Source organism: Myotis davidii, unplaced genomic scaffold (genome assembly GCF_000327345.1).
Source record: "Myotis davidii unplaced genomic scaffold, ASM32734v1 scaffold557, whole genome shotgun sequence".
NCBI classification, from domain to species: Eukaryota; Metazoa; Chordata; class Mammalia; order Chiroptera; family Vespertilionidae; genus Myotis; species Myotis davidii.
Window position 1 is genome coordinate 150,410 of NW_006289557.1, and position 21,584 is coordinate 171,993.

General features: G+C 47.6%; 1 protein-coding gene across 1 annotated transcript in view; it reads left to right on the plus strand.

The window, feature by feature from the left end:
* Window positions 1-9,158, plus strand: part of TMEM44 (transmembrane protein 44) — a 63,928-nt gene extending 54,770 nt beyond the window's left edge. Inside the window, exon 9 of the mRNA XM_015562809.1 lies at window positions 8,787-9,158. Coding sequence (XP_015418295.1) covers window positions 8,787-8,810 — 24 coding nt within the window. The 3' untranslated portion in view covers window positions 8,811-9,158. The remainder of the gene's footprint in view (window positions 1-8,786) is intronic.
* The last annotated feature ends 12,426 nt before the right edge of the window (window positions 9,159-21,584 follow it).

Here is a 21,584-nt window from a genome sequence, read left to right on the forward strand (position 1 = left end):
AGAGAGAGGAAGGGAGAAACAGAAAGAGAGAGAAAGAGAGAGAGAGAGAGAGACATTTCTGTGAGAGAGAACATAGATCGGTTGCCTCCTGCACATACCCCGACAGGGGATCAAACCTGCAACCCAGGCCTGTGCCGTGACCAGGAATTGAGCCAGTGACTGGCCAAGGCTGGGCATTGGTCATTCTTAAAGTCAAATCATTCCTTTAAAAATAAATAAACACAAAAACAGATACACACACACACACACACACACACACACACACGTACTATAAAAGTGCTCATGTTAGAGAAAACACATATGAGTAAGAAGAGGCCAGGACATCCCAACAGGTACCAAAAGCAAAAAGCGACGCTGAGGATGTGGCTTCTCCCCGGAAGGTGGCATTGCCTGCCACGACAGAGTGAAAGTCAGTACATCCTGAAACGTGTGTGGGGCCGCCAGCCGGCTCCCCTGGGGGTGAGGAAAGATGCTCCCCTGCTCCCCACCCACCCCCTCAAGAAAAGGACTGTGCCGGAGAAAGAGGAGTGATCAGGAGTTGTGGGTGCGGGGGGCAGGGAGGGGGGGCTGGCGGCTCTTGCTGCCCTTCCAGGCAGCCTTGCCCTGGATGTCTTGAGTCTTCACTTCTCCCTCTGTACCTGGGAACCCCGAGACCTTCCCTGCCTGTATTACAGAGTGACTGTGAGGTCAAATGGGGGTGCTGGCGGGGCTCTGCAAGACTCCCAAAGGTGCTATATGTCGTGCAGTGGAAACTGGGCTGGAAGTGGGCTTTGCTACTCACTCCACCCCTTTTAGCCGTGGAATGGGCAGCACCCGCCCACTTAGCTGGACCTGTTCTGAGAGTGGAGACAGTGAGTTCAGGGCGCTGGTGAGGCTCCACTAGGTCCGAATGTAAAGGAGCTTTGACACAGGAGACCAGTGGCCCCGTTAATGCTCATCGTGAAACGCCAGCTTTGCACTGGGTGATCTTTAAGGTCCCACGTAGCAACGTGGTCCTAAGTGTCAAAGTGTGTGGTTGAGAGAGGTGGGAGGAGGTTAGCTACACTGAGTCAATTCTTAGCTGTAGAGAGACTTCCATCAAGCAAACAAAAGCATCACCGACCTACCAAGCTTGTTACTGTCCTTGCTGGTCCAGCGGCTCAGGCTGCTGGGTCTGCCCTAGTGCCGCCTGGAATACCTCTGCCGCCTCAGCCTCCTTCCACTTGAACCAATGCAGCTGCTCCACCTCCATCTCTCCTTTCACTGCTGTCCTACCCAGGAGCTTCCCAACACTCAGCCCCACGGGCTCCCTGCTCTAAGGTTCCTGTGGCTCCTGACTGCTTATGTGTAAGTCTGACCCTTCAGCCTGACCTCCAGGACACTTAGTCCTCTGGCCCTGGGCCAACTCTCCAGGTTTTACTCTCACATCTGACCAGCTTTCTTTTCTCTGGGGTTCTTTGCTTATTTCAGTCCTCTCCTCCTGCCCTTCAAGGCACTGGCTAAATCCCACCTCCTCCAGGAAGCCTTCCCTGCACTCCAGAGTAGGGTTGCTAGATTTAACTGGCGAAAAACACAGGACAGCCAATGAAATTTGAATCTTAGATGAACTGGCCTACACTAAAGCACGATTTGTGATCTGAAATTCAGATTTCACTGAGCATCCTGTGCGTCCTCTGGCAATCCTGCTCCTGAATCAAACGTGATTGTTCGAATTTCTGGCCCCTCCCTAGACCTCTTCTCCGGTTCTTCTGTGCAGCATTTGAGCAGCAAAATTTCTTCCAAGAATTTAGGAACATACAATGTGATAGATCAACTATATCTTAATAAAACCGGGGGAAATTCGTTTTAAGAAATCAGGAACAGGGGCCAAGGTTGCCCAGGCCTCTCCCACGGGTGGTCCTGGGATTTGGCCTGACGTGGTCTTTGCATCTCCTTGTGGCTGAGGTTGGAGGTGCTGCTCCTGACCCCTGCTGCCCACCATTTTAATTCGCGTGGCTTCTCCGTCTTGGCCCTTTCGTTCCCACCTTCACACGTCCCTGAAGTGAAACTGTGCGTCATCCTTATAAAGGAAACCACCGCGGTGGGTCAGAACTTCCCTCTTGGTGGGTCAGAACTTCCCTCTCGCTGATCCAGGTCACACTGGGCCTTTCACACAGCACCTCCCAGCGTGTGAGGCATTTTCTCGTCTCCCATCCCATTTTCCCCACAGCAGCCTGGGAAGGAGGAGCAGTGTGGGGTGTCTGCGCCATTAGAGGAGGAAAGACAGTGTGTGTCTGAACACGGTGCTTGATTCAGAGTGTCAAAGAACTCCTTAATTAACGAGCTGTGAATATTGTGCAGGTTTTTTAAAAATAGAAAGGATGAGATTTTGAGACATACGGTAGAATGTTTAAAAGTCTGTAAGGGCCCTGGCCGGTTTGGCTCAGTGGATAGAGCGTCGGCCTGTGGACTGAAGGGTCCCAGGTTCAGTTCCGGTCAAGGGCACATGCCCAGGTTGCAGGCTCGATCCCCAGGAGGGGGCGTGCAGGAGGCGGCCAATCAATGATTCTCTCTCATCATTGATGTTTCTATCTCTCCCTTCTCTGAAAGGCAATAAAAATATACATTTAAAAGTCTGTAAGATACCAGATCAAAAGGAAATCTGCTTAAAAAGACTGAGAGAACTGTAACTGGTGCATCTCTGGCCAGTCTTAAAACTTTATAATCAGAAGAAACAAAAAACCTTTATAATCTATCCTGAGTGCAGCAACATCTCACCTCTCCCATGTTGGGAAGTCACTGCTCCCCAAAGGTAAGAAGAGGTGGGAGTTGGTCTTGCTACACCTGACCAATCCAGCTCTCATAGTCTAAAATGTAAGCCTGGAAATTGATCATTTTCCAACGACTAAGACATACCTCAGGTCTTCAGGAACAAAGGAAAAGTTGCCACATGTCTTGTGGACAGGGCTACAGCATGCCTCTTGGTTTCAGAAGCATGACAAAGAGTGTTTTTTAGGAATGAGGTGAACTGAAGTACTATATAAGTAAGGATATGTGGAAATATTAATTACATTATAAGGTAGAACAGCCATTTGCACAATTTGGACTGTATGTGTATATCTAAGGGCTATTAAATACCTTCATAGAGACTCTTAAAAATAGAACTACGAGTGATCTTTAATTTGTGGGGGTTTTTGGGAAAAAACTTATACAAAAAATCAACATATTTTGCTCTTGAAATGTGGAAACGACTATAAAATGTTATTTTTATTTTGGGGGCTCGGGGAGAGACCTCGGTTGCAAAGATTTGGGTTAATTGTACTCAGGCACATTATCATTGATTTAAATTTTAAAAGAAATCCTGCCACTATCTCCACTAGAGGGCGCGGTTCTTAAATTTTAGATTGCCTGTGATGCTGAAGATTTGGAAAGAAGTTTAAAGGTTTCATTTCAACCCAGCTTGGGGGTGGGGGGGGGGACTCTTAAGCTCCTTTATTTGTTTGCTTGTTTGTTTGCTCAGTTTTAAATAACATCTTATTTTGGAATAATTTTACATTTACAGAAAAGTTGCAAAGGTAGTACAGAGAGTCCCTGTATATTTTGCCCAGTTTCCTCTAGTGTTAACATCTTACAAAAACCATGCTACATTTATCAAAACTAAGAAATTGACATCATTACATTACTATTAACTATACTACAGATTTTATTTCGATTTCATTCGTTTTCCATCCATATTCTTATTCTGTTCCAGGATACAATCCAGCATATCACATTGCATTTAGTAATTTTTTAAACAAACAAAATACTCACTCACTACAGTAACCATAGGTTATCGTTTATATTTTGCACGAATATCTGTATTTATTTGTAAAAGTTATTTAACTTTTTGAACCCCTATGTTGTCATCAACATTTCTGTTTTTTGAAGTGTAACCATCATTCTAGTAGTTTTGTGTCTTCTCCAATTAATTTTTTTTCTGTTTATATCCCCCATCAGGCTGTCATTAAAATATGAATGCTATGGAATTTTACTAATTTTGTTAAGTATAATAATGCATTGTGCTTAGAATTTTTAAAATGTCCTCATCAATGAGATACATATTAAAGTATTTACAGATGAAATTAGTTACTTTAAAATACTTCAGCCAATAAAAAAAATGAGGAGCTAGAGCAAATAAAACAGGATGTGTCCATAGGTGTTTATGGGGTTATTTTTTAGTGTAAGACTAAAAAGTCTTATAATTAAGTTGTTTAAAATGGAAATGTAAAATAATTGAACAGTAGAAACTTGGTTTTAATGTGACAATAATGCCAAATCCTGTGGACTGCTCAGATGGGCAGCTGTTCCACTGAATGGACATTCCTGGATCAATATAACTGACATTTGTAGATTCATAGCTCTGTCAGAACACGTCTCCCAGGCACTGCATGCCGTGCCGGAGGACAAGAGCAGGCCGAGAAGCCGCCCTTCAACTGACTCAGACATACTTGAGGCTTGGGGTGGAACCAACCGTGCAGTGAAGGCTGATGAAAAATGAATCTTGGCTTGTAGCAAATACCCCATATTTTCAAGGTGGGGATTTTATTGGCATCTCTCTTTCTTAGTTTTGTGGTTTTGAGTTGACTCATCTCCACCGTGTGGTTAATAAATGGACGATTTATTATCATTATTGCACCTGGTAATAATAACTTCTAATAATAGTAATTTAAAAATCTGTATGGGTTATAATTTTTCCAAGGACCTGCAGCCCTTCATAATTATCACAATTATCCTATTGATCATTTCACTCAATTGTAGCTGCTGGTAGCTGCTGCCTTCCTGCTGGCTGAAGTCAGCTCTCCCTTTGCCCTCAGAGCATCAGAGGGTCTGCCTCCTGGCTCGCTGAGCAGTCGGGGCAGGTGCCGAGGTCTGCTTTGCTCTGTAACGGGGCGGAAGCTATCAAAGACTTTTCTGTGTCTCTTTTTTATTCTGCAGCACAAGTATTGGGAGGCCCTAAGCTCGAAGCAGGTATGGACAGTTGTGCTCTCTCTCTATCCCAGGAGGGACTTCCTGTGGCTTGATTCAGTTCCTGTTTTTGTTAGTCCCTTGGGTGGCTGGGACCATGACAGATTCCTTTAGGCCCTGCAGCGGTTCTCAACCTTCCTAATGCTGCGACCCTTTAATACAGTTCCTCATGTTGTGGTGACCCCCAATTTCATTGTTACAAATTGAACATAATTAAAGCATAGTGATTAATCACAAAAACAATATGTAATTATATATGTGTTTTCCGATGGTCTTAGGTGACCCCTGTGAAAAAGCCGCTACTTTAGGGGGAAAAAAGAATGTGAAAATGACAGGCGAGTTTTATAGGATCAGGGATTTTCTGGGTTCTCTCAGCTCAGAGTTATTTCTGCTTTGTCAAAACTGTCTAGTAGGGACTCAGAGAAGATGTGTGACCTGAAAAAGAAACGTGGTTTGGAAAAGAGGTGTATGAACAAGCGGAATAACTGCAGGTTGCTAATGGTAGTGGTGCTGGGAGTGGCTGCGGTAGTTGAGATAAACATTGTCATCCGGAGACCTTGATCAGCTGACTGCTGTCTCCATGCCACCTTGCCTCCAAGGGATGAAGGAGTTGTTTTTTGACAACTACCTGTGCCTGCTGTCTCCCAGGATTGTTTTTGATAAGAGAGTGGGCCATCTTTTGCTCAAATTCTCTTTATGCCTGGATTCCAGCAATGTTTTTATTCTTTAAGATGAAGTTTTAAAACACATTATTCTGGGGAATCAGAAGAAAGAGATTTAAAATGCTTTTGACGGCCTAACCCACTTGAAAGAGTTCACTTGATCAAAGTGGCAGGCTGTCTCTGCTTGCCAGCTGGATTGGTCAGGTGTAAGCAAGAATTGGAGCAGTGGTCCTGACACATCAGGGCCAAACCTTAGCTCTCAAGCCAGAGAGAGGGTATAGGTGGGTTACCAGTGTCAGCCTTTATACTGAGCACCCGGGGCCCTTCGGGTGAGTACACTCAGAACTGTCTTCTAGAACGTGAGCCTCAGCTGGAAAACAGAATTCATCAAAAGGCACACTGTCCATCCTCGGGAAACAGGCTCTGACTTCCACCAAAGGGCAACTGGACCCCAGAGGCTGAGGGGCTGGGAAGCTCTTTTATGTGGGAACTTTGATAAAGTCAGAGAGGAATTTGCTTAGACAAGTCCCCTCAAATCTGCAGCCACAAGTGAATGAAATTAAGCGCTGGGAGCGGCTGGCACAGCCCCAAACAGGTACAGGGGGCTGATCTGTACCAACCAACTCAGCGTAGTCCCTGGCCTGCACGGTTAGTGGGGGTGAGGTGGTCTTTTTAACATGATGCTGTTTTTAATCATCAAGTGGTAGAAGTCATAAGTCACTCATTGAATCGGGCTCTTTTTTCTTTCTTTCTAAAACAAAGCTATAATTTGTGTTTTATACCTGGCGTAGTGTGGACACCATCTGGCTCAGAGAACCTTGAAAACCTTATCCCGGACTTCCAGGAACTAGACTGATTGATTCAACTCAAATTTGGCTGTCTGGTGGAGCATTTTACGTGGAGTGCATGTCCATGCCTGACTGTATTTTCTTGCCCAAATAGATAATCTGGCGCGGGCTGATACAGCCTACTTGGCTTTCGCTTGTTATTTTCTGGGTGTTTTGATGATGATATCAAATATGACCTATGACTCAGAATCATCAGTCATAGAAACTCAGAAAGAAAAGAGGTCATATTACCTAGTTACTGATCCAATATCCCAACTCTCATATGGAGAAACCAAGGTCCGGAGAAGAGGAAGCAAGTGAGTGGCAAAAGGAAGACTTGGGCCGAACCGGTTTGGCTCAGTGGATAGAGCGTCGGCCTGTGGACTCAAGGGTCCCGGGTTAGATTCCGGTCAAGGGCATGTACCCTGGTTGCAGGCACATCCCCAGTGGGGGGCGTGCAGGAGGCAGCTGATCCATCTCTCTCATCGATGTTTCTAACTCTCTATCCCTCTCCCTTCTTCTCTGTAAAAAGTCAATAAAATATTTTTTTTTTTTTAAAAAAAGGAAGACTTGGGCCCAGCCCCCAGCTTGCCTTCGTGGCTGCAAACACTAAGGGTTCCCTTCTCTTGGTCCACATGCAAAGTTCCCTCTCTCATCCTTCATATCAGAGCAATAGGAAGACAGCAAATAGCTTCACCAGTTCTGTGTGCCCACCACTTTTTTAACCTTCCCTACCCCTGCAAATTGCAATTTTCCATAATGGCCTGACAGCAATTAAATATCCACGGGCTTGTGACTATGAATTAGGTTTTAAGTGTTTGTTTTTGACAAGTCTACTGATCTCAAGTTTAGAGGAAATACCATGGATGGTAAGGACAGCCAGTGCCCTGCTCTTAAGGAACTCATCATCTACCTGAGAGGACAAGGGAGATGCCCAGAGAGAGGGCAGGGCTGTCCATGCTCAGCTGCAAATGAGTGGCACAGGCAGTACTAACAGAGAAGGGGTGAGAGCTCAATGGGCATAAGCACTTGGGGTAGGCTTCCTGGAATAGGAGGTACTCACCTGGACCATAAAGAATGGGTTGTGTTTGCTTGGTCTTGTCCAGGAATGAATTAGGCATGGAGATGGGCATTCTTAGGATAAAGAGAATATGACTCAGCCCTCACCAGTTTGGATCAGTACATAGCTTCAGCCCTCAGACTGAAGGGTCCTGGTTTCAATTCCGGTCAAGGGCACATACTTCAGTTGGAGGCTCAATCCTCAGTCCAGGTCGGGGCAAATTCGGGACAACCAATTGATATGTCTCCCTCACATCGAGGTTTCTCTCTTTCTGTCTTTTCCCCTACCTTCCACTCTCTCAATGGAAAAATACTCTTGGGTGCAGATTAACAACAAGAAAAAAAAGAGAATATTACTCAGTCTCATTAGAGAAGGACTTGGTGACAACAGGGAAAAAGAGGGTGGGGCTGGTCTGTTCAGGGTGGCTGTCCTTTAATTCCTTTATTTAAAACTAGAGGCCCGGTGAGGTCGAAATGGCCCCGGTGAGGTCGAGACGGCCCTGGTGAGGCCGAGATGGTCCCAGTGAGGTCGAAACGGCCCCAGTGAGGTTGAATTGATGGATAATAAGAAACATTATAGACTGATGAACAAAAATGGATACAGAGGCAGAGCAGCATTGAGCAGAATGTCAAACTACAGTGGGAACCCTGGGGAGGGTTGGGGGGAGTAGGAGATCAACCGAAAGACTTGTATGTATGCATATGAGAATTACTAATGGACACAAGACACTGGGCGGTGGGTGAAGCCAGGGGAATGTCAAGGAGGGGAAAAAGGAGACATGTGTAATACTCTTCGTAATACTTTAAGAAAAAAAAAAAAGATAGCAAGTATGAAAAAAACCACACAAAAAAACTAGAGGCCTGGTGCACAGGATTCGTGCACTGGTGGGGGTGTGGCCTGTGGGAATCTGCCCGCTGTGGGAGGTCCACTCATCCCAGTCAGCCGAGCAGCGCTCCCACTGTGGGAGCGCACTGACCACCAGGGAGCAGCTCCTGCGTTGAGTGTCTGCCCCCTGGTGGTCAGTGCGCATCATAGCAACTGGTCAGTGCGCATCATAGCAACCGTTCTGCTATTTGGTTGCTGGGCTTTTATTATATAGGATTATGCTTGTCCTGGTAGAGCCTGGAAACACAGGTCTGGTTACTGACCCTACTACCTGTTTGTCCTTATGTATACCTGGGCCATAAGAACCAGGATTGGAGCTGTTGTTGGGGGACTGTAGCAACTAAGAAGGGTCTGTTTCACCAAGGAACCTTTTGTGTCTTTTCTCCACAGTGTGACCCTGAAGATAAACCTTGAAGGGAATAAAGACAACGTGAAGATGCTTAGATCCCAGATGCAAAGGTGTCCTATGAGGCCAGTGGACTTGACTTCTGATGAGTAATACTTATTGGAGCCACCTCAACAGCTCAGACCCCAAAGTCAGCTGTCAGGAACGGAGCAGAGGTCAACTAGCAATGACACCCATGGCAGGAGTTTAAGCTTCTGCTGAGTCTGCCCAAGAAAGTGTGGAACCAGGAGCTGCACTGCCCTTGGCTGTTCTCTGCCATGGCTTGGAATGGAGCTAAGACTTCGGGTCCTATGCACAGAGTTGACATGCCCACAGAATACTCTTGTGAAATATAAATCTTCATCCTCTTTTCCCTTTCCCTTTCTTATATGTTTTTATTGATTTTTTAGAGAAGAAGGGAGAGGGATGAAAACATCGATGAGAAACATCAGTTGGCTGACTCTTGTATGCCCCCACCAGAGATTGAGCCCAAAACCAGGGCATGTGCCCTGACCGAGATTCGAACCAGTGACCTTTTGGCACACGGGTTGATGCTCAACCACTGAGCCACACCAGCCAGGTTCCCTTTGAATCAACCAGACTTTGAATATCTGCTAGGTGCCAGGAATGAGTTCATCTAACAAATAGCTAAAGTGTTTGGATCTCAGTAGAGCCCATTCTGCAAGACTTGACTAAGCCTAGATGAGAGGGGTGGGCCCACATGCTGGATACCACCACAGGTACTGATGGGACCTGGCTCCTGCTTTCTGGTTACCCACTTGAGTTTTCTGCTGGAGGTTAAAGATACAATTGCTTGGCCAACCAAATGTTTGTGAGAGCAAGCAAATAAATTGCTCCAGGTACCAGGGCTTGCTGCAGCCTGACAAGGTTGTGTGGTAGGGCAGGGTTTGCAGGTGAGGGGGACTGCTTTAGGAGGTAACTGAAAGCATGCAGAGGGCAAGAGGCATGACAGGAGGTGTAAAATTCAAATGCACCAGTCCCATGTTAGGATTGTTTTGATACTGTGATCATGGGTGAGGGGAAGAATCGAGGGATTGGAGCCAAGGTGAGAGGAACACTGGAGAGAATAAGTCACGAATGCATTGAAGTATCTCACTGTGGAGCACAGAGGTAAGTCTGAATCCCAGCACAGCCGCAGAACTCTGCCACAAGGGGAGGTGGGGGAAATGCTGAGAAACCCAGCTCTGCTTTTAGCTGGCCCTGGGCTGCCTGTGTGACTCAGCTATTGTTGCCCAGTTTCTCCTAAAGGTAGTGCAAGTACTGGCAGCAGCAAGCTGCACCTCAGAAAAGCAGGTTGATTCCACAGATCTCTGCAGAGATCCTACCTCCCCCCACCGCCCCCACCGCTGAGCTAGAAGTGAACGTAAATCCACCCAATTTACCCCCACTATCCAACTGCTTTGGTCCCTGGTTGTCTCATAGTGGAGTTTGCAAGAGTCAGTTTTGCATTGTCATCTTACACTACTGAAGCTGTACTTTGAGGGAAGATGAAGATTCAAATTGGTGGTGTGTGTGTGTGTGGGGGAGGGGGCAGGGGGGGAGATTTCTGAAAGACTCCACCTAACAGAGGATTGGAAGCAGGGAAGGGTGGAATCCAGCCAAGGAAGGAAGAATCTGATGTGGCCAGCATGGGTGATGCAGTGTGGGCTGTGGGGAATGGGAAAAGAGGCCGGCAAGAAACCAGACTGTGAAGGCTGGGGAATTCTGTGGCTAACTGGTAGCCATGGGAGACACCAGAGTAGGAAGATACACAGTCAATGCTCAACCACTGAGCCACACTGGCCAGACTCCCTCAGGTAGGCCACAGCTGATGGGTGAGTCTTTCATCGCCACGGCCACAACTTTTCAGACATGTACAGTTATGGATACAGTATGAACATGGGGAATGCTTTTAATCCGAGTAGTAACCACAGGACAGGAACAGTGTTCATCTTTAGAAAGACAGAGACAAGGGGATAGGATGACATCTCTGAAGTTTGCCTTCAGCACACAGCCCCTCTCTCAAGGGGATGCTGGCTCATGCCCCCTGGGGCACCAGAAATTGGTTGGATCCTAATGGAAATGGCCTTTCACCCAAGAACATCAAATAATCGTGCTATGTAGCGCAACATCTCACTATACTTTTCATTCAATTTTGCTAGGAATTTAAAACTGCTTTAAAAAAATTAAGTTTTAAAAAATGATATTGCTGACTTTCAGCAGCACAAACTACTTGAGATTCAGATCTGTTGACTCCCTAGATCCCTTTGTCCCAGCCTCTTCTTTCATAAACCGGTTCCTATCGTCATGGTCCGAGCTTGCCTCAAAGCTGAATCCTGTGTGTCTTCTTCCAGGGCGAACTATTAAACTGGGAATGTGGGGAGTGGTTGGCCTTGCTGTTCAGTGAGAATCTGCCTGTTATGCAAAGCTCTGCAACTCTGGAGCCTTTGGAAAAAGGTGCCAAACAAAATGCCTTTCTCCGAGTAGGAATGTACTTGCCTCCACTGCAGCTGCACCCCTCACTGTTAGGCCAGGAGGATAATGGGGGTTACTTGCTCTGAAGACTCACTGAGCAGTGCAAGGGGTTCCCTAAACTGGGGAGAGCATGGGGAACAAACGTGTTATCCTCTTCTGCCCACTCATCTGGAGGTGAGATGATGTAATACAGTATTAGTTGTGCCACCTCCTATCATCTGCATGGCTTGGAGCCTGTTACCTAACCTTTGTGAACTCCTGAGGCAGACAAAGTATACACCTGTATAGAAAGCTTGTGTTGAAGACTGAGTGAATTAACAGCTATGAAACGCCTAACAATACCTGACTCGAAGTAGGTACTGAAGCAGGACATTTTCTTCCTCCCTATACTTCCTGGCCACATATGCCCTGAAAGGCAGTTAGTAGCCAATCAGGTTGGAAAGGACTTCAGTGATTTGAACCCCCTTGACAATAACTCCAGTAAATGACTACCCATACCCTGAATAAAGATTTCACCCATTTTATCTCCCAAAGAAATCTGTACCATAGGGGAGAGCTTGGATCACTAACATTTTCTTAATATCCTTTCTAGATCCTGAAGAACCAATTCCCTTGTCTCCTGCCAGGACTTCATTATGACGACTAGATTCGTGAACATCATCTGATGCCTCACTCACATCTTGTCTCTTACAATCAGAGTAAGGAGAGGCGCTGTGCCAAGGAGGATGGCTGGGCTCCAGCTCCCCAGTCCGAGTCAGTGTGATCCTTGACCAGTCCTTTCCCTTTCTGGGTCACCGTTCCCTCGACTGTAAAAGGAAAGGCCAGATTTCTTTCCTCTCCCCCCTTTGATGAATATGCTAGTGAATTTTTGTTTCCCACAAAAGACTGACATCTTCACAAACTCTCAAGATCCCAGTCTTTGCTACAGCAGGAAGAAACCACAGCATTTGACATTTACAAATTGTGTAGGTTCCTTTCAGTACTGAAAACCCAAACCTCTAACACCTTGTTTCTAAACTTGGGGGCTCTGGTCACTTCATGCACTTTCCTAATATAATTTCTCTTATATTGAAAATATTTCCCACAGTTCGAGGAAAAGAATCTGTATAATCATTAAGGGGGGTGGAGGAGGGAATCAACAGATGCTTTGGCAGGGTCTCAAGACTAATTTCACAACACTTCTACGGAAATAGTCTCCCCCCGCCCCTACTCAGGTCCATGCTTTGGCAAAGGAGGCTGCGCCTTGACGAAACCCAAGGTTTGGTGTCATGTTGAAGAAGTTTACACGTCTATCCTGTATTATTCCAAGGGTGACATCGGATGAAAGGGACATTCGCAGGGATGATGTTCCATGCAATTGCACTAAATCAAATGATCTGTAGAACATCTGATTGGCTTTTTCTTTACTAACTCTGAAAGCCAAACAAGGCGCCAGGCACCCAAGGCGGCGTCTTTGGGGCCCGGGCACTTCACTCAACCGCGTGTTAACTTAAACACCTTCAGTTTAACTGCAAGTTAACCTATCGCTTGGAGAACTCGGCATACCCGCCCGTGTCCGCTGGAAGTTTTCCACCAGCCGCCACTGGGCCCCGCACGTCCCTCCCAGGTCCTCAGGGCCTGCAGCGGTGGCTGCAGCGGGGTGCGCTTGCCCCCCTCTTTGGCCTCCATCGGGCTCACCCACGACTGTGAGGCGGGGCAGTACGTGATCTCCTCAAGCTGCGAGGGGGTGGCCCCGACTCTAGGCACCTTCAGAACTGAATCCTGGCTCCTGCTGCCTACCGCTTCTTTCTCAGAGAAGAGGCCAAACCCCAGCGTCCTGCGGTCCATTCAAACCTCCCTCGCGGACTTCCGGGAAAGGCGCGGCTCCGCGCGTGCGCACTCCGCCGCCGAGTCGCGCAAGTCCCGCAGGCCTCCGCTGGGGGCGCTGCCGAGCGCAGATTCCGGCCTGGGCGGGGCCTCGGGAGAACTGCAATACCACAGCATTGCCCCAGTAACCCTGTGTTAATTTGAGCACTTAATGTACAACAGTGTTTTGGGCTGTTTTTCAAATTCACATATTGCTCTCGCTCTCAACTTCTAAAATACAACTAGCAAAAACATTTGAACTTGGAACAAATATTTACTTTATACAAAACAAAAACACTAAGACAACCAGTGAACAGCACAACCCACGCTATTTTCCTTTCTGAGTAAACAACTATTTCTTTGGAGATCTTTTCCCGTTTAAACTTTGTGGAACCAAAGATAAACTGCGTAAAGTCTTCCAGCAATGACTTGTTCAAATATGTCCACTAGGGCAAGGGTAGCAAATAAAAATTTACATCTACACACAAAGTCCACCTTCCACTTGCTAAATTAAGCAGTTATTCATAATCCAAAGTCCCCTTCCATCTTCACCTCGAATATTTTCTCAAAATAGCTAACCTTAATTTGAGCTGCTTTCATTTGAATTTCTAATCCCTTAGAATGCTACCTGGTGGAAGGCACAGGACACTAGGGCACAAATAATCTAATTGGAGGATCCAGCCCGACATGGTCTAACGCTTGCAGGAGGAATCAAATTTAAGTTTACTCAAGAAACGGAGCCGTGGCCAGGTAGCCAGTTGGTTAGAGCGTCATCCCGATATGCCAAGGTTGTAGTTTTAATACCCAGTCAGGACACATAAAAGAATCAACAAATGAATGCATAAATAAGTGGAACAACAAATTGATGTTTCTCTCTCTCTTCCTCCCTCTAAAAAAAAATCGTCAATTAAAAAAAATAAAACAAAAGAAAGAAACGGGCTGATAAATACCCTTTCTGGTCCCAGGCACCACCAGGGGAAATGGGTGGAGTCTGAGAGCCATGGTTTCATTTCTTGGTTGTATAGGAGAATCTTCTATTCCTAGGATATAAAGTCAAACTATTGAGGAGAGAAACATCATGATTTGGCAACTTATTTTTAAACTAGGGGCCCAGGGCACGAATTCGTGCACCTTGGAAGGAACTGTGGGCCACAAGGCTGTGATGGGCACAGGGGTGGGTCTCGGCACATCCTCCTCGACCCTGCCTGGCCCCTCCCACCACAGCCCTCAGTCCCCTGTCTGCCAGCTGCCCCACTCCTGCCACCGCTCCCATGCACTGACAGCATCAGTCCCACTCACATCCGCTGACAGCGTAGAGTGACTGGGGCCGGTGCCAGCAGCGGGTGTGAGCAGCAGCTGCAGGGCCCAATCGCCCCTCAGGAGCAGAGGGAGGTGGAGAAATGGCTGATGGCGCCAAACGATTGGGGTCAGCACTGGGCGCTGGCAGCAGGTGCGAGCGCCAGGTGGGACTGTGGCACGTGGGAGCAAAGAATTTTCAGTAACCACCGGAGACTCACCCATTGACAGTGACCAGCGCCCCGCCTTGGCCTGGCGCCCCTGCTCACCTGCTTCACAATCCCGCTGCAGCTGATGCCTGCCATGTTCCACACTCTGCCGCCTGCTGCCAACGCCTGCCATGTTCCGCCTGCACCCCCTGGTGATCAGCACACATCATGGCGACTGGTTGTTCAGTTGTTCCGCTGTTCCGTCTATTTGCATATTAGGGTTATATATATATATAGATGGTCCAGAGGGGCAGAACGGGGAGGGGATATATGTTTGTGGGAAAAGAACAAACTTCCTCAACCCTCGAGGTTCTTCTGGCTGGTCTAATAATCAAATAGACATGAGACAGATTAGCAAGAGAAAATAACCAAATTTAATACATACATATTTATGGGATCCCACATACATGAGAGTCAGACCCCACATAAGGAGAGGTTCAGAGATAAAAAGGAAACATGGGTATAAGACATCTTGAGCTGGGGATGAGGTAAGGTGCCTCAAGGGACCACTGCAGGGTGGTAAGAATAGACACTTAGTAAATAGATATTTTCTCAGCCCATAGATGGGTCAAAAAAAGTTATCTCTGATAATCTCATGGGCAAGGTCTCTAATTCAAATTCTTCTAGGTAGTTTGGGGGATAGGGGTAAGGGTGGGGGTAGAAGTTCCTCTTGAGCCTATGACTACAGTTGCTGTTAGCTCAAAAACAATCGGCATAACACAGAGGCATATCTTGGGGTGACTTGTTCTGCCCCCCCCCACACACACATTTTTCAGGAATATATGTATATGGAAAGAAAGCGATAAAAGCAAATGTGACAATATGGGAACGAGTGGTAAATCCAGGTGAATAGTATAGGCATGCTCATTGTATTATTCTTTCAACTTTTCTGTAGGTTTGAAGTTTTTCAGAGAAAAATGTTGGGGGAGAACGCACAGGAGTAAAGGCTCTCTCTGTCAGCTCCACCACGAGATGGCTCCCCATTGCACTTGCCAGTGACGACCTGGTATCCCAGGGCTTTGCGAAGGAAACAGCTGGGTTACGAGGGACTGCTGTTCAAACAGCTTCCCAGTGGAGCCGGATTCCGCTAATTGTGGGATTATGTCAGGCCACAAAGGGTGGACAGATTCCAGTTTGTCTGGTACTGAGAAAAAAATAGGACCTATATCTCAGACAACCCTGATAAGGTACCTCCATGGATATGAGTAATGGTCAGACCCAGGGGATGAACCCAGGCTAAGAAAGCTGGACAATAGAAAGCCTGGAGCACCATGACAAGGAAATTCTTCCCCTGAATTGCCTTTTCCTATTGAGATAAGATAGTACACAATAAAACGCCGGGCTCAGATGTGCTGCCACCAGTCCCAGCGGAGCCTCGTGCCTGGCGCTGCCAGCATCTGGGTGGTCTCTAGAGGGCTTGCTCTGGTCTGCTTTGACCCACAAATGGGTCAAAGTCATGGACCTCAGACCCAGAAGGCCTGGCGGCAAGTCTTGATCCTACCACTCCCCAGCTGTGAGACTGATCCGGTTATTCTTGTTCACTCAAATAAAGTGTACTCCTCTCCTACCTGCCTTGTTGATGGGCTGCAAACACTGAAAACAAACTATGAAAGGACCCTTTCACCTCCTCAAGGCCATCGAGATACCAATTATTGCCGTTACTTCCTAGACACGAAGCAATTCATTTTGTAGCCACCCCATTTTGGGCTCTGTGTACATTTCTATTGGGCAGTTGTATGAGTAAGCCCTCTGAACTTCTGAGGAGGCAAGCTTGAGATGACTTTGAGCTGATGCTTCACTTCCTCCTGAGCAAGCAGAGAGGCGGGGATGTTCCCCCGTTGTTGGATCTTACATGGGAAATAGATCCCCACTGGCACATGGTGACTCACCCAGCTGTTCAGAGTGAGTCAGTATCCTAGCTGAGTGAGAACCGAAGGCCTCTGTGGGGTGCAGCAAGGGAGGGGAAGTGAACCTCCAGGCAGCCCAGGATGGTGGCCTTGGCCTTGCAGGGCAGTAGGGCAGAGCAGAGTGGACAGGGAACACCTCTGATCGGTCTTCAGGAGGAGAGGACTGAGCTAGTGGGTATGTATTCCAGAGACAAGGGAGGACTTTCCTTTTGCCCATCCAAGCCGCAGTGGCTGCTGGGAGCTCCCTAATACCAGAGCTACTCCATCACCTCTCCTCTAAGATGTTTTAGGGAAGACGCCTCATTGCCCAGAGAAGTGGATCAGAAATATGCCAGGGCTCCTCCAACCTTAAGAATCTGAGCTACTTTTGTCTAGCAAGGAGTTTGGATTAACTCATTCTCTGCTTACTAGCCACCTAACCTTGGGCATATGTATTAGCTGTGTGAGCCTTAGTCTTCCTGAGCTCTAAAATGAGATTATTAACACCCACCCTACTTATTTCATAGGATTGTTCGGAGCATCAACAGAGATAAGAAATGATTCTTGGCAAAAACATGAATGTTCTCACCTCTCTCTCACTCCTCTGCCCGCAGCTCCAGGTGACCAGGTGAATGCCTGGACTGGCTGTCCCAGAGGTCAGAACAAAGGTCACACGTGCTCAGGGTTAGCACTAAGTCAGGTTTCATGAGCCATCTCTGTCCATGGGTACTCCTTTGCCCTTTTTGTCTTCCCTTTCTCTCCACCTCTACTCCTCTCTTTTTCTTTTTCCTGATGCTCATTCTTCTAGCACTTTCTGAGCAGTTACTATATCCCAGACACCCTGCTGGGCCAGGGGTATGTGTAGGTAACACCCAGCCCTGCCAGTTTGTCTTACTTGATGTCAGAGGGAGGGGGGGACACAGAGAAGGGATGAGGTGAGCAGTGCTCTCAGGGAGGTTCGTGCTGTGGGCTCTCAAGGGGGCAGCTCTTTGGCTGGGGCCAACCTGGAGGAGGGGAGGTCAGACAGTAGGGGTGTAATACTCCGTGCGATAGGGGTGCTCACTGACGAGGAGATGTTTCAGCCTGTCTTTGAAGAGCAGATCACGGTTTTCCAAGCAGAGAAGGCAAGGAGAGGCTATAAACAACAGGCATAGAGTGAGTCCTGGGCCCTCGGGCTTTGCTTCTCTGCCCTAGTCCTCACCCAGGACCTCCCTCTGGTCAGCTCCCACGTGCAGCCTCTTTTTAAGCACGAGGATCTGAAAACTAGAGACAGTTTCTGGAAAGACTGCTGCCTGCTCATTGGGGCTGTAAACGATCACTGTGAAGTAAAGGCAGCGACTCACAACCTTGGCTGCGTGCCAGGATCGCGCGGTTTGTTTTTGGTTTTGTTCTCATTCAGGTTTCCTGGCCTCACATTTCATGTACTCTGACTCAGACCCGGCTCCTGAAATTGGTCCGATCTGCTTTCACCAATTTGGGGGTAGAAGTAGCGTCACACCATTGTTGGCTTTGCAGTTCCTCACTAAAGACGGCACACGCTTTATGCAGGAAACCCAGCATCCTCTGGTGAAGATTCCCATCTACCTTTAGTTTTCTGAGAACCCTAAAGGCTTTGAAGTTCCCAAAGCTGAAGAAGCTGTGATGGGATTAAGTGGGATGAGTCTAGCCTCCATTCCCAGAGGGAGAGAACGGACGATGAGCAGTCCACTCTGCATCCTCCCTGTGCCTCACTCTCCTCATCTGTGAAATGGGAATAAAAACAGTTCTCACCTGATAAGATAGTGAAGACTAAGAGAGCACAGAGAACATAATAGCACGCAAGTGCTCAGAGGATAATAGCTATTGTTATGGAGGCAGCAAGGCCTGCCTTATGGTTAGAAGTGTAGGCTCTGGACCAGACTGCCTCCATCACAGCCTGGCAGCTACTCTACAACCTCTATGCCTCATTTTCCTTCTCTGTGCAATAGGGGTGATAATAAATCCCTCACAAAACTGCTATTAGCCCTGGCCAGTGTGGCTCAGTTGGTTAAGCATTGTCCCATACACTCAAAAGGTCACCAGTTCAATTTTTGGTCAGGGCACATACCCAGGTTGCCGTTCCATACCTAGTTGGGGTGTGTGTGGTAGGCAACGGATTGATGTTTCTTCCTCTCTCTTTCCCCCTTCCCTCCCTCTCTCTCTAAAATCAATAAAAACATATATTTTTTAAAAGGCCTTGGCCCCTATTGCTCAGTGGTTAGAGCATCAGCCTGAACCCCAAAGAGTGGCTAATTTGATTCCTGGTCAAGGGCACATACCTGGGTTGTAGGCTCAATCCCCGCCCGGTTAGGGCACCTGTGAGAGGCAACCAATCAATATGTCTCTTACATCAATGTTTCTCTCTCTCTCTCTCTCTCCCTCTCCCCTCTTCCCTTCCACTCTCTCTAAAAATCAATGAAAAAAATATCCTCATCCAAGTATTAGAGAGCTCCCAGTAGCCACTGAAGCTTGGATGGACAAGTAGAGAGAGCTCACCAACTGAGTCACGGAATGGGATCCAGGGGAGGGTGTGAACAAAGTGGGCGGGGGGTGTCCACACAATCATGCCCAAGCAGGGAGTTATGAAAGGCAAGGGTGGCACCTCAGTTGAGATCAGACATGAGGGAGTTGTCATCAGAAGCTGGAATGACCCTCAACTAACTATCCCTCTCCCCTCCTCTCTGTAAAAAAATCAATAAAATATATTAAAAAAATAAAAAAGAAAAACTGTTATTAAATGAATAAGTACAAGGCGCTACCTCAATGCTGCGCAAATAGCACCGAAGAAGTATTGGCAGTTATCACTTATGCTATGACCTCTCACTGCCTCATGGTGTCACTGTGTGACACCGGTCCCACCCTGTCCTCAGCTAGTGGGCACCAGCTGTTTCTAGCAGCGTTTCAGGCCCAGCTGTGGCCCTTGGAGAAGGAACCGCTGCTACCCCTTTGCTAACTGCGGCCAAGTATACCCAACTTAGTTTCCTCAGCACTTCACCTACGCAGCCTCCACCCAGGACACCAGCTGGGCCTGCAACACTGAGTCAGCCCCAGTTCCAGCTCTACTAGTGGGAGGAGCCAGAATCTCCATTCCCCCACCTTCTTTCCCAGAGAGACCCACTGGAAGGTCCACAGCTTCTCTTTGACCATCTTGGAGCCTAAAGGGTCTGAGTACGTCTCTTTCCCAGAGAGGTTACTCTTTTAAAGGAAGTTCACAGGGCAAGTCCTGAGGGCCCCATACCCCACTTTATTTATATATATATTTTATTGATTTGTTTTACAGAGAGGAAGGGAGAGGGAATAGAGAGTTAGAAACATCGATGAGAGAGAAACATCGATCAGCTGCCTCCAGCACACTCCCTACTGGGGATGTGCCCGCAACCAAGGTACATGCCCTTGACCAGACTCGAACCTGGGACCTTTGAGTCCGCAGGCTGACGCTCTATCCACTGAGCCAAACCAGTTAGGGCCCCATTCCCCACTTTGTTCAGAAGGCTGTCTGTCCTCTGTGGCCCCAAGTGATTGTCCCTCCTCAGGGAGAGTTCCCAAGAGGCGACCAGGTGCCAGCACACACCCATTTGGTGGAACCACTATAGGCAATTCTAAGGCACTTTTTTGCTTCCTAGGGAAGAAGGGGAAACCCACACACCTCATCTCTGCTTGGAAACCACATTAGGTATAATTTTTAGAAACACATGCATGATTCTCATATGCAGCCACGGCAGAGAATCACTGAGGTAAGAAGACTGAGACGTACTGGTTATTTAAATTCACCTGGGAGGTGGGAGGCTATGCGCTATTCCCTGGAGGCTGCCATTCCGCAGAACATCGTGATTCTAGAAAATTGGAGTTAAATTTGTCTTTAGAGATTAGCTGACTCAGTGATTCCCAAATTCAGTGTGCGAGAGAACCCTGGGTGGCCTGCTTATTATACACATTCTCAGTCCTGCCGGTGCTGGTGGAGAAGTAGAGAGAGCTCACCAACTACTGAGTCACGGAATGGGATCCAGGGGAGGGTGTGAACAAAGTGGGCGGGGGGTGCCCACACAGTCATGCCCAAGCAGGGAGTTATGAAAGGCAAGGGTGGCACCTCAGGTGAGATCAGACATGAGGGAGTTGTCATCAGAAGCTGGAAACAAAATACAGTTCTCAAAGTTAAACCTCAAATCTCTTACCAAATAATATGTCTCTTACCTGGCTATTGGGGCATATTTTCCAATGGAATGAAATGTATGTCCAAAGCAGGAATTCCAATATGAGAGCTCTCCGTGGGAGCGGAGGCGAACCCCTGGGAATACAAGCCAGGAAGACAATTGCTGCCAATGGTCCGCAAGGAAAGCCTTGGGCTCCGATGACCTCATGGCTCTTTTCTGTCGCCAGTGACTGGACACTCCCTTCCCCTTTGCCCACCTCCACCCACAGGCATATCAGAGAGATGACCACATGAGCAGAGGGGAAAAGTGTTCCCCATCGATAACACAAATTCTCACGTGCTGCCGCCACCACCAGCCTCCTCTCCCCAAAGTCAGGTGATGTCAGGCTTAGCAAGCCCGAGGTCAGCGGGAGCTCTCTCTCCCAGGGATGCAGGGATTTTTGAAAGTTGCATAAGGGCAAACGCTTGATCATGCCTTGAATTCTTTGTGAAAAAAGAAACCTTTAGCTCTGGCAGCTCAAGTCACAATCACCCGTGGCTCGCGGCATGTGGTTTCTTTGAGCAGTGTTCATTGTGAGAGGTAAAAGAATATTTCCAGCCCTAGCCAGTTTGGTTTAGTGGATAGAGTGACAGCCTGCGAACTGAAGGGTCCTGGGTTTGATTCCGGTCAAGGGCACATGCCAGGGTTGCTGGCTCGATCCCCAGTGGGAGGCATGCAGGAGGCAGCAAATCAATGATTCTCATCATTGTTGTTTCTATCTTCCCCTCTCCTTCTCCCTTCAATCACAGCAGCACAGGCTTTTTTTTTTTTTTTTTTTTAAGGGAAGGTCATGAACTCCATAGATCGGCTGATCTGGACTTGCTTTCTGCCCTGTCATTCACCAGTGGTTTGACCTGAGTTACACTGTTAACTTTTGGAGTCTT